Source organism: Solanum dulcamara, chromosome 4 (assembly GCF_947179165.1).
Source record: "Solanum dulcamara chromosome 4, daSolDulc1.2, whole genome shotgun sequence".
Taxonomy (NCBI): domain Eukaryota; kingdom Viridiplantae; phylum Streptophyta; class Magnoliopsida; order Solanales; family Solanaceae; genus Solanum; species Solanum dulcamara.
The window spans coordinates 2,227,093-2,240,921 of NC_077240.1; the positions used below are offsets into that span (position 1 = coordinate 2,227,093).

The window sequence follows — 13,829 nt, forward strand, 5'->3', positions numbered from 1 at the left end:
GGCGTAACTATTTGATCGATTATATATATATATATATATATATATATATATATATAAGTCAATTTATTTAACAATGATAAATTACCCCCTCTGATCAATTTATGTGACATAAATTAACTCGACACAATAGGATTCTTGTAATTAATCACTCCGTTAATTACATCTTATCGTAATAGAAATAGTTTAATTGACCAGTCAATTCAATTAGTTACGGCCCATCGCAATAAAATTGCTTTAATTAATCGATCAATTAATTACGCCTTATCACAAATTAAGTTTCTCTCTCTCTCTCTATCTATCTATCTATCTCTCTCTCTCTCTCTCTTTCTATATATATATATATATATATTATCAATTTATTTAACTATGATAAATTACCCCTTTTGTTCAATTTATACGACATAAATTGATTAGACTCAATAGGATTTCTGTAATTAATCACTCAGTTAATTACACCTTATCGCAATAAAATTACTTTAATTGACCAGTCAATTCATTTAGTTACATCCCATCGCAAATAGAATTGCTTTGATTAATTGATCAATTAATTACGCCTTATCGCAAATTAGATTTTGACTATGATAAATTAAGTTAATTTATTATAAATGCGAGAGTACTTTCATTAATCGGTCAGTTAGTTATGCATTATCACAGTATGATTACTTTAATCAATCAATCAATTAATTACGTCTCATTCTAAATTGATAGTTACATGAATCATTAGTATTTATTTCGATCCATTGAACTATGTAACATAAATTCAGTCAAATTTTCACAACCGCTATCTTTAAGTTGGAACTCTAATTTTTATTTTATAATGAAATTACTTATAATTTTTTAAAAAAATTATAACTGCAAAAGAAAAAAAGAAGATAAATTTAATTAATTTTTTAAAAGATCTTCATTTACATTTACATAATTAATTAAAAAGAAAACCCCCCATTCGTGCAGGTTGCTACTTATGCGACAAGGAATTTCGCTATCTTAGGGCAGTCAGAACTACAAAAGTGAAGATTATGGCGCTAGGGCTTTTTTTCTCCAAACTTATGCACTACGATTCAAATAAAATAAGATAATAATGATATTTAAACTAAATTGATAGAGATATGTAATATAAATATATATGACATTTAATAATTTATTACTTTATCAATATATTTAATTATGATAAATTAAATTTATTTGTTACAAAACACACAGGATGATACAATTTCCACTCAAATTGTTAGTGTCGATGGATCTTATTGATGAAAAGAAAAGCTTCTAAAATCTTATCGCATTAGAAAAAAAAGATCAATACATAGTTAAACTTATCAGGACAATTTATTTATACATTCGAATTAACTCATGTTTTAATTGAATATATAAACTATTTATAAGGTATCTTAATTATGTATTTGTGTTTCAAATTTTTGATTTTTACGTGTGCGCATTTTCAGTTTTAAATAGTTAAGTTAATCACATTAAATATGTTATTTTTTTTAATTATATAGATCAACCTCAAATACAAATCACATGCATTTAAAATTTATCTATTAAAATAAAATTTAATTTGAGCGTCTAAATAAATATGGAGGAAAAAATGGGCATGGCGCTGCTCCGTGTCAACCGTGGGTTTTGGATTTTGGTGAAGTTTTCGCTCCATAGTCCACATTTGTCTTTTCTCTTCCCCTCCCCCTCATTTATAGTGCAGTCCCCTCTCTCTATTCCTCTTTGAAACTGTAGTAGATTTCAGTGCTCACAGATATTGAAAACGAAAACCGCCTCTTGGTTTCTCTTCATATATATTTCTCTCTCTTTACTCACCATTTTACAACAACAATGCCTACCGCGCACACTTGAATCGGAACCCTAATCTCTTCGTTTATGTCAACAATTCTCATAAGGTTCTGATCTAACTCTTCAAAATTTCAGTCATCTCAAGCTTGGCTTTCCGATCGGTAACTTTTTATTGCATTTTTTTATCCTTTTGTTTTCTACTTTACGTTTTCCTAAGAGGACTGATTGATTATCTGATGCATGTTAGTTTTGACTGATTTCATCCATACAAATAGTACTAGTGAGTTCTGATGATTACTAATTTCTTACTGCATTTTCCTTTTAAGAGTTTTAGCGATGTGTTTATCTCAGACCTACTTGTTAAAATTGAGGACGGATTATGTGATGCATTTTAGTTTTGACTCATTTCATCCATAAAAATAGTACTAGTAGTTTGTAACATCTGAGTTCTGATGATTACTAATTTCTTACTGCATTTTCCTTTTAAGAGTTCTAAGTAATGTGTTTATCTCAGATGTATTGTTTCCTTAATCAGTAAAAAGGAGAAAGCTTTGTTAAGATTCTCCATTTTTTAAAAAAATTGAGGATTGATTTTATGATGTATTTTAGTTTGTATTAATTACATCTATAAATGTAGTTCATGTCGTGTGAGTTTTGTTTATTTATAAATTCTTGTTACATTTCCGTTGCAGGTTTGTCGTGACATGCTCTGTTGATTCTTAAATTTAGGCGTAGTTAAGTACATTAAAAAAAATAGTCAAATGAGAATTGATTACCTGATGCATTTTAAGTTGTCAATTTCACATGTCGAGAATAGTGTGTGTTGTGTTAGTTCTGTTGCTTCTTAAATTCTTGTTACATTTCCGTTACAGGCTTGTCGTGACATGTTCTTCGTTAATTTTCTCAAGTTGAATTAGCTCAACTGAGCTATAAATACATAGATTGCCCCCTAAACTTGTTATGGAAACTCAGTTACACACTTTAACTTTACTAGCATCCTTTTACACCCCCCACTCCAAATCTTAATAATACCCCCTGATGAAAAGAATCCTGGACGGATGTTGTAAAGTGTTATACACGCGCCTAATGTATATAGCACCACTTAATCTTTTTCCTTTATTCTCCTTTCTTTCTTACACCCTGAGAGCTTCTGCCAGAACACACCTTTCCGACAAAGTAAAGACATAAATGGAGTTGAACAACAAATTTATACAAAGATTAATGCCTAATGAACAGCAACTTTTGCAGAAATTACTTTGCCATAGGAGGTTCGCATTTCCTGCTGTAGGAAGTTTAGTATTTCCTATACGAGCATAGTATCTACAATGCTCTTTGTTTTAACGATTTCTAGTTGTTTCCTGCCTTTCTTCCTCTTTTCAATTTCTGTCAGAGCTTTATCGAGAGCAATTATACAATGAAGATTGCTATGCCAAAAAGCTGAGATGAAATTTTGGTGTTGAAACAATATAAAAGGAATTTGGGTCAGTTGGGGTTTAAGAAGGAAGTGAGAGGGGTCGAGAGAGTGACCTTTTGGGTTCTCTTCTACATGATGTATAATTTAATTGATCTATTTTTATTGTCTTAATTTTTTTTAATAATAATATAATCAAATTATTTTTTCCTATTGTTGATGACCTGAAAGAATGGTGAAGCATTCTAAGTTGACTGGAAAAAAGTTTTGGGTGGAGGAGAACGGGGGTGGAGGTGGTGAGAATGATGAAATAGAAAGATAGAAGAAGAAAAGAAAGAGGAACAAATAAAAAAAGAAAATCATTTACCTCTCCTGTGTGGTTTGCGAGAGCTATTACATAAGAGGTTTTTTTTTACCCTGTGCGCACCCAAAGGGTAGCGGCTGCGGGTTTCCTTTGTCGTTTTTAAAAGGAGATGTTCAACATTAAGTGTATTTAATTGTATAATGACCAACTAGAAAATGACACGTGTACAAGTTAGTCAGTTTTAAGCATCAATTTTTCCTTTCATATGCTTTCAATAAAGTGTGTCTTTGCCAAGTCAGCTCTTAAAGAGGGTGTAAATTACACTTTGAACTAGATTTGGGGGTAAAAGGATGTCTGTGAAGTTAAAATGTGTAACTGAGTTTTGGGAACAAGTTTAGGGTGCAATATATGTCTTTTACGTTAACATTACAACAACATACCCAGTGTAATCCCCACTCCACAAGTGGGGTCTGGGGAGCTTTGTTAATATTCTCCATTTTAAATTGAGGATTGATTATTTTGTTTGTGTTAATCTCACCTGTAAAAATAGTTTGTTTTGGGGAGTTGTGGTGATTCCTATATTCTTGCTGCATTCCTTTACATGCTACACCTGATGTCTTCTTAGATATTTTCCTCAAATTGTATCATGGAATTTGTCTAGCTTACTAAAATGAGCTATTGAAATCATGCGCAGTTAAGTACAGCTAAAATAACTAAATGCCTATTGTTCAGATGCAATGCTTCAGCAATCTGTAGCAAGCTTTGTTAAATTTCTCCATTTTATATTTCTCATTTTTATTTTTGTTATTTATCCTGCTTCTTGTTCCAGTTCAGTAGCCTCATTTCTTTCTCAGTATCTTTTAGAGTTATGAAATAGATCTCCAATTTCTTTCGAGTTCCTGAAATGGTTATTGTGCCATGAGAGCAAACTTTTGCCATGAGAGCAAACTTTTGTCAAGTTTGCTCAATTAGTTTCTCGATGGTAATTCCTGACGATTAAGTGAGATCAAATAGCAATGTTCTTTGCATTAATACTTGGTAGTTTATCTTAACCCATTATATTTGGCTGCTGAATAAGCAACACGAGTGGCCGGAGCTGTTTATTGCCTGCTAGGAATGAGTGGCTGGAGCCGTTTATTGCCTGCTTGGGATGAGTGGCTGGACCTGTTTATTGCCTGCTTGGGATGATTGGCTGGACCTGTTTATTGCCTTCTTGGAATAAGTGGCAACTAGATAGTAGCATCTGAACTCTTGCATGATAAATTTCTTACCTATTCCTATGTTTATTGGTAATATTACATAATTAGATATGCAGTTGCTCTGTATTGTTAAATAGGTCGCATTTGGTTATATATCCCTGTTCTAAGTTATTAGTTTTCCTATACAGCTATAGTATACTTGAAATTTGTCTGTGCAAACCTTTGAACTCATTGACTGAACGTGTTAGCATCTCCTTGTAAACTATTTACTTGCACTTTTAGAACACATCATTGATAAATTTGGTGCCTTCTGAATATTTTCAGGTTTTATTGCATTTTGGCAAAAACCGGTCGGTTGATCTTAGGTGCAGATCATTACTATTCAGTTCATTCCAGGTCTCTTACTCAGTTATGGCCAGTGAAACAAAGACAGGACTTTCCAATGGTAACAGTAACGGCAGTGCTCATTTTACTCCACAACGGACTTACCAGGTTGTGGTTGCTGCAACTCGAAATATGGGTATTGGTAAGGAGGGGAAGTTACCTTGGAGACTGCCTACAGATCTCAAGTTCTTCAAGGGTATCACTGGGACTACATCAGATCCTACAAAAAAGAATGCTGTTGTTATGGGAAGAAAGACTTGGGAAAGTATTCCTATTGAACATCGCCCTCTTCCTGGACGCCTCAATGTTGTTCTCACACGTTCAGGAAGTTTTGACATTGCTACAGCAGAAAATGTTGTCATATGTGGAAGTTTAGGCTCTGCTTTGCAACTACTGGCAGCCTCGCCTTATGGTCTATCTATTGAGAATGTGTTTGTTATAGGAGGTGGAGAGATCTTCAGGTTAGCTTTGTTGCTGTTTCCTTTTTTGGCTAGTCTTTAGTGCTAGTTTTTCAACATTCTTCTTCTTGATGCAGAGATTCCCTGAATGCTCATGGATGTGATGCAATCCATATCACTGAAATTGCGACTGATATTGCATGTGATACTTTTACTCCTGCTATTGACACCTCGGTATTTCAACCCTGGTACTCATCATTTCCAGTGATCGAGAACAAGATTCGCTATTCTTTTACCACCTATGTTCGTGTGAAGAACTCCGGAGTAGAAACTGTTAATCAGTCAAATAGTGAGATTCCTGAGAATGGTTCTGATTCTTCTAATATTGAGGTTAAATCGTTTTCCTTCTTGCCTAAAATGATATTTGAGAAACATGAAGAATACTTGTATCTGAGACTGGTTGAAGAAATCATTTTGAATGGCATGCTAAAGGATGACAGGACAGGCACTGGTACTTTGTCGAAATTTGGTTGCCAGGTAATGAGAAGTATAGATAAAATTCAGTTGTCTTTCTCAACACAGATAATGTTCAGTTCTGTATGCTTTTTTCTCTCTTCCTTTATTTTGGGTGTGTTTGAAGAAGTGATTATGTCAAGTATGTTTAATTGGGAGAAGAGAGTACTGGAAGTAAAATTGGTTGTAGAAGGGTTCACATTTGATCATAATGTGAAAAATAAAAAGGGGAAGGAAAGGTGAAGCTTTGCATGTGACCTTGTTTAAGCTTGCGGAAGAATATCAAACAAATTCCTCTCTATTTGCCTTCCCTGTTTATATGTATGGGTAATTCAATGCCTGTTTGGTGTATCTGTCATAATGTTGTGATGTTTTGCTATCGCTGCAGATGAGATTCAATTTGCGCAGATCATTTCCCCTTCTTACAACAAAGGTATTGTGTTATATATTTATTTGTAGTTTAATGTGCTTTTGATATAATCCACATCCAATTTTTCCTACCACTACAATGTGAACTGCAAGCACAGATCATTTGACTTATTTTGTTTGTTATTTTGGGTTTCAGAAAGTTTTCTGGAGAGGTGTCATTGAAGAACTTTTGTGGTTCATCAGTGGATCAACAAGTGCTAAGGTTTATTTTTGTTCCTCACTGATTGTATAATCTGGGTTCTGTTTCCTTGTCATTAATGCTTTGGGCAATTTGTTATGGCATCTTGGAGATTGCTACTGTTTTGTTTTAGTGATTTCTGGCCCATTTAGCTTGCATAACTAAGATGCTTTAGTTCAGGTCCTGCAAGAGAAGGGCATTCATATTTGGGATGGCAATGCATCCAGAGATTATCTGGATAGGTAAAATTTTCTCTCTTCTTGCTATCAAGTCTATTATAAATGTTGGACCGTCTTAATTTTGGCATCCCATTTCAGTATTGGCTTGAAGGATCGGGAAGAGGGTGATTTGGGACCAGTATATGGGTTTCAGTGGAGACATTTTGGTGCCAGGTCAGTCTTTGAACACTTACACATCATACAGTTGGTCAAAACTCTAGAGTTATGTGGTAACTTGTTCCATTTGACCTGCTATATACAGGTACATTGACATGCATACTGACTACAGTGGGCAAGGGTTTGACCAATTGGCTGATGTTATCAACAAAGTTAAAAACAATCCAGATGACCGACGTATTATTCTTTCAGCTTGGAATCCTTCTGACCTTAAACTGATGGCACTCCCACCTTGTCACATGTTTGCTCAAGTTAGTATTGTCTTGGTTTTGTTTATGGCAGAACTTATTGTTTATGTAGTAAACTTCTCTTTCATCTTGTGGTTGTAGTTTTATGTAGCCAATGGGGAGCTATCCTGTCAGATGTATCAGCGATCAGCCGATATGGGTTTGGGAGTGCCATTTAACATTGCATCTTATGCCTTGCTGACATGCATGATAGCTCATGTTTCTGGTATGCTGTCAGGATACCTCTTGCTAATTTCTCAAGTGCATTATGTAATAACTAGCAAATTTCCTACCTGCTTAAAGGCATGACTAGACAAGAATACCGACTAAGCAAAAAAGATATTGCAAAAACTCATGTACTAGGCGAGGAATTTGAAAATGGAACTTTGCACTTCTCATGGGACTCAATCCTTGTCCTTTATGAGAAAACCCAATGCCGTAATATTTCTCCTAAGTCTCTGCGTAGTACTGCTTGATGATATGGCCAATTACTTTGTATGTGTATTGTTAAAAACAGATCCAACTTATAAAATGATATGGAACTTTTGAACATTTGATTCATAAATTTTCATGTTTATTGATATTGTATACACATCTTTTGATGTTCATTAACTGATCATTCTACATCCAGCCCACTTCAGTTCCTTTTGTTTTACGATTCGCCTCATGATTTTCACTTTACCTTCTCTTTACAGATCTAGTTCCTGGTGATTTTGTCCATGTCATAGGAGATGCTCATGTTTATCACAATCATGTCAGACCTCTGCAAGACCAGCTTCAGAAGTTGCCTAGACCTTTCCCAGTAAGTAATTGAATACTCTCTTTTTTTGCTGTTATAACTGTCCCTCTCTAACTTCTGTTGGTTCTGAATGGGTGTAGGTGCTGAAGATCAATCCGCAGAAAAAGGATATAGATTCCTTTGTTGCTGCTGACTTTGAACTTGTTGGTTATGAACCTCACGGGAAAATTGAAATGAAAATGGCAATCTGAAGTTCCATGGAGTTTGTCCTGGATTCCTCTGCTCTTACAATATGTTACTCATATTTCGAGGCAAGTGAATGGAACTAAGTATTTTCTCTTTTCTTCTCTCTTTGGGGCTTACATGACCTAATTTTCACTGTTTATAGTCTAGATAAAAGAATCTGATTTTGACATTAAGTTTCCTTCATCTGGTAACTGTTGCCTTTAAGAAGAGGGGGTGGGGGGCTCTAGTTGATGTTTGTGGGAACTTTTGTCTATTACTGTTGCAACCATCACCATCATGATCCCAAGTCAAATACCTGATAAATTACTGGAGTTTATCTAATAAACTTTAACACCAGATTGTCCCTTTGAAAATTCACAAAAAATCATGTCTTTTGGACACTGAGCACTTCTAAAGATACTGCCCTGGCTCCAGGAACCCTGTCAACCACTAGAATACCTACTGCTCGGCCATAGGTTGCAGTAAAGGAAGCCTTCTGTTGAGCTACTTGAGCTCGTTAAGGCCTACTTCAACAACCTTTTCCTGGCCGAGTGTTGGTATGCCTTACTCAAAAGGGGATGAGCTTGTCTCTTTTTGCTTCTTGTTGTTTAGTATATTCTATTTACTCTAGAATTTTATTTTATTTTGGATGGAAGGCATAACTTCAATATCTGTTATCATCCAATGATGCGTGATTTTAATCTGATAACTCGGAGGTCATGTGTCTACTAGAAACTGCTTTTAGAGGAGCACAGATCTCCATTCTCCTGTACCAATAGAGGGCAGATTTTATGTATCAGCATTGTGTGAAAAATATGTTTCCTTCACTGTCAATGGTTTCTATGTGCTAGTGTCAGAAGCTTCATAATATTTTGTTATATGCTTAGGTATCTTTTGAAAATATTGTTCATTGATTATGTCTTTTGGCATACCATGACATATGATTAGTGAAAATGGTGCTAAAACCGTACATCAGTTGAACCTTTTCTGAGGCATAAGGTCTCATGCCTGATTTGGGGGGGGGGGGGGATAGTGTATTGTCAAGGCTTCTTTTTTGTTAGTTGGAAATATGTTTTTAGTCATGTAAGGAATTTATGTCCGGAAAATATAGAGAGCAGGTGTACCTTTTATTTTTATTTGTATAATATTGGCATGTGACGAGTTTAAATGATGGATTATTTGCAATTGAGTAGTAGTAGTTGTTTCTAAATTCTGCAGGCTTCCCTTCCTAAAAAGTTTTTCCAATATTGTTGCTTGGGATCTTGTACTCTTTCGCCTTTGGGGGTTCTGGGATTTGTCCATCTATAACTATGCCTTCAATTTTAATTTATAGTGTTTATTATTTTGTTTTTTTGCTTATTGAAGTGGTTGATGCTTACTGTTTTCCTTTCTTAATGGAGAGCTGATATTGATGTTGATTGTACAATTTTGCAGGTAGGACAATTGAGGATGTCTGAGGAGTTATTTTATAATTTGAATCTTCATTAGTATATTTGAAGAAAAAACATTTACTAAGTATTAGGATCTGTGAATCCTTTAGCTCCAAATGATGGATTTGTGGTTGCTAAAGTGATTTAGAATACTATGACTTTCCTTGTCTTGAGACTTAAACCCTTTTGGCTTTCCCTGTGACAATACCCTTTCTCTTATGCGATGTATTGTTTATGTTTTCGTTCATTTATTTGCGTATCATTTCATAGTTTTTGTTCAGCTTCATTTGTGTTTGAGCATATACCGAAGAGGGCGGGAGATTTGTATATTGCTCCTAAGATTAGTTTATTCTAATCAAACGATGGTTCTGGGATAGGATGGAGGTAGCTAGATGAACTATTATGGAGTCATGGAATGCCAGTGCTTAAAGGTCTTTAAAAATTGTGTTTTGTACTGATAGTCCTGGAGTTGCCAAATGGACAAGTTGGTCAAACTTAAGCTTGTCAAAACTTAAAGGTCTTCAAAGTTACTTGTGTCGAAATGATTTGGATCAATGGGTTAAATAACGTGTCAGAATTCAACCCATCCAATGTGACCTGATATCTCTTTTTTATTTTGTTTTTATATTTTTTTTGTGAAGGTTAGTGTATTTTTTAAAGTAAAAAATCAGACGGTATATCTGAAAATTTTGTTCTCTTTTCAGTAGTATCAGAAAATAAAGCAACAAAAGCTTTCACAAATAGACTAAAAAAGGAACAAAAACTGAATAACGTGTCTTAAAATAAGAGGAAAAACAAGAATACTAAACAAGAAAGGAAGACAAATGGTAATGGAGAGCACAATATAGAGAGTCTTATTTAATTTCTTTTTGTATCACTTACAATGGTGAATGACATAGATATATGTATACATGAATGTAAGTAGTTCATGTATCATTCCAAAAGTTGTCAATGTTAAATGTCATAATTAATAGGTACATTTTTATCCAAAATAATTTATAGAACCTAAGAAATATGTATACATGAATGTAAGAGCCGTTTGGATGGGCTTAAAAAAGTAACTTTTATGTATGAAGTGCTTTTAAAACTTTAAAGTGCTGAAAGTTATTTTTATAAATAAGCAGTTGAGTGTTTGGATAAAAGTGCTTAAATGAGGAAAATTATGTGAATTTTAGGGTTAAAAGAATAAAAAGGGTAGTTTGGGAATTTAGTTAAAATATAAGGGATATAAAAGTAATTTCCATGGTAAAAAAAAATGACTTTAAGCACTTAGAAAAAAAAAAGTTAGGAATCCTAACTTTTCATTTTTGACTGACTTTAAGAATTTTCTGGCTTAAAGTTAGCATTAGGCAAACACGTCTAAAAGCTGAAAAGGGGCTTTAAGTTGGTTTTGACCAACTTAAAGCCAATCCAAACGGGCTCTAAGTAGTTCATGTATCAAATAAATGGACAATCCACCAATTCAATGGATTTATAATAACAAATAGACTAAAAAAGGAAACAATTTTTTTTTTCCAATTCCTTTCCTTTTGAGAATCAATAACCTAATCTCTATAGGATTATGGTTGGGATTCAAAAACCATTCCTATAAGATTATGGTTTGCAGTAAAATTATAAAACCAACTCCTCCCTCTTCTAGCCCTCTGCCTAGCCTTGTTTTGTTTAGCAAACAATGCCGATACTACCAACTCCAAAAAACATGCCAGTAGATCCAAGTGCCTTGTTCAAAGAAGGCACTGATGTGCTTGTTAGATGTTCAAAATCACAGGGAGGTGGTCTGCGTCTTAGAGAAAATTTGTGCAAATTCGATAACAATCATATTGCACATAGCACTATTGGTTTTACAATTATGGTTATTATGGCTGTACAACGACGTTCATCATGCTTGACTTGTAAAGATTATATCTATGATCATAGATCCATACAAAACTTTTGGATTTCTTACGATGATATCGTTTCAGATGATGATGCATCCAACATTATATCAAAAATAATATGTTTGATGAATATTGTTCCCATGTTGAACGAGCAATGTATAAGCTATAGTGATACTAAGACCACAACCATGTTGATAAACAAGGACATTTTGATTTCCAAGATAATGAATTTTGCTAGGAGCATGAAGGATTGTCTATCTAATGAAGATCATTGGTACATGACTTTGGGGATTACAAAGGTTACTTATTTACCCCACAACAAGTTTATGGAGATGTATAACAAAATGGGAGAAGACTATAATTGGAATATATGGAAAAGGACTCAACAAGTGTTGGATTCACGGATTGCGGCGTTTGAATTATTAATGAAAATTAGAATCAAGAAGATGAGATTTCAAGCTACTGAATTTAAGGATTCTAATTTACTAGACACATGTTCGATTTGTCACCAAGAATTCTTACAAGGCTGTATGGTTTCTTGTATTAATCAATGTTCTCACGTCTACCATGAGTTTTGTATTTTGGAATGGCTATTAAGGAATCAATCTTGTCCTTATTGTCGATCCAAGTTGACATAGAAATTGTCTAGTCTTAGATTCTTTTACACAAATTTGATTTTCTTTTTTTCCAGAACATCAATATATATTATTTATTTATTTTTAAAAAAGAATTCGTGGTTAAATTGAGTGTGGTCAGCTTAGCGTCTTCGAATACTTTTATTTATAAAGAACACTAATGCCCTCTTGTGCCACCATTTAAATTTTATCCATGTTTTTAAAATTGTGTAAATATTGCCCTTACGAACTTATCTTTTGAGATAACATTAGACTTGGTTCTAATGTTTGCTCATACGTTTTTCAATTTTATAAACAAAATATTAGATTATCGTTAAATGTTTAAATAACTTACAAAATCTTAAACGTCTAACATTTTTCATGATTCTCAGTTTGCTCAAAAAGATCTTTAGATTGTGATTTAATAGTTTCTAATGTGCTGTTACCATTATCAGTCCTTAGTTAATTACGTCGTAACCATTTCTTAAGTGCAAGTCTTCTTCAATAATATTTCCATTGGTCCCAACAAAGAAATTACCTTTTTCAGAAAGTAATGGCTGATATAGCAAGTGTAATATAACTTCCCCCCCCCCCCCCCCCCCCCTTTTCCCACCCCAACACACACACAAAAAAAAATGTATGACTATTAAAGCGTGTACTTTTATATATGTCTTTAGACGTATAAAGTGTAATTTGGACGTTGATTCTAATTAATGAAACTGATTTAATCAAACAAAATTATGATGTTGCTACTAATCTCTTCTTCATTGTTTTCAATATGGATTTTCACTATTGTATTTGTTTTACGTACTTGATATTTGATATGGCTTAATTACTTGAGTTTATGGATTATCAAACTACCTTCTCAAGGTAAGAATAATAAGACTACATACAAATCATCCTTCTAGACTCCACTTCTGAAATTACAACGAATATGTTGTTATTGATTTAATGAAACAAAGATTAAATATATTGAAACTCTTTTACCAACCAATATATAATGTCTATAGAAATGACTCTTGGAGTCTTGTTTCAACTACAACATGTTTTTCACATCCTCTCCATGGGACATTATAACAAATCAAAGTAAAGAAATAGTGGGTTGTTGAAAAGAAAGAAAAAAAAGAAGACTAGTACTTGTGGAATTCATTTAAATAATTCAAAAGTTGCAAGATTTTTAGAACGAACACCACCAGAGATAGTGGAATTCTTTTAAAAGGTTATTTAGTTTATTTAACACCCAAAAAGATTTGAGAGAGATAGAAGTATAGAACAATAGACAAGTGTAATAAATTTTAAAAAAAGCTACAATCTTGCTTTTCATAAAATAAGAAAAGATATTTCTTACTAGAAAACGAAGTAATGAAAAGAAATATAATTTAGATTCAAAAGTAATAAAAAAACTTTTTTCCAAATAATCATGATAGTCAGGCCAAGCTTGAATGCATATCAGAATATATATATATATCACCAAGAGTCAAACTTATGAAGGAAAGTTACTCTGATATAATTTTTTCCTTCTCTTTATTACGATTTAAATTATATATTTTTATGTGATTTTTAACCACTTCACCGACCGGTAAGCAACATATTGCTGAGTGAAGTAAAGACTAAAATATTGTTTTTTGGAATATTAAAAGTTAATATTAAAGGAAGTGATATGAAAAGATTGAAGTAATTCTCTGGAAGGATGAGTTCCATACAAGTGTGGTCTCACCAAGTCAATT

The 13,829-nt window shown here is 33.4% G+C and overlaps 1 protein-coding gene across 2 annotated transcripts; it reads left to right on the plus strand.

Moving 5' to 3' along the window:
- The first annotated feature begins 1,607 nt into the window (after positions 1-1,607).
- LOC129885437 (bifunctional dihydrofolate reductase-thymidylate synthase-like) lies at positions 1,608-9,858 on the plus strand. 2 transcript variants are annotated; one of them, XM_055959712.1, is made up of 12 exons: positions 1,608-1,940; positions 5,018-5,538; positions 5,613-6,012; positions 6,377-6,421; positions 6,554-6,619; positions 6,776-6,837; positions 6,913-6,987; positions 7,076-7,241; positions 7,320-7,443; positions 7,913-8,019; positions 8,097-8,271; positions 9,620-9,858. In XM_055959712.1, exons 2-11 carry the CDS (start codon positions 5,105-5,107, stop codon positions 8,205-8,207), a joined length of 1,590 nt encoding a protein of 529 aa, XP_055815687.1. In that variant the 5' UTR covers positions 1,608-1,940; positions 5,018-5,104; the 3' UTR covers positions 8,208-8,271; positions 9,620-9,858. The 2 variants fall into 2 exon arrangements, with proteins under 2 accessions (XP_055815687.1, XP_055815688.1); XM_055959713.1 differs by having other exon boundaries at positions 1,608-1,886.
- Positions 9,859-13,829: the final 3,971 nt, after the last annotated feature.

Coding starts and splice junctions, on each gene's coding strand:
- LOC129885437 (XM_055959712.1), top strand. CDS start 5,105: ATGGCCAGTGAAACAAAGACAGGACTTTCCAATGGTAACAGTAACGGC. Junction 7,242..7,319: donor CTTGTCACATGTTTGCTCAA/GTTAGTATTGTC, acceptor TTGTGGTTGTAG/TTTTATGTAGCCAATGGGGA. Junction 8,020..8,096: donor AGTTGCCTAGACCTTTCCCA/GTAAGTAATTGA, acceptor GAATGGGTGTAG/GTGCTGAAGATCAATCCGCA.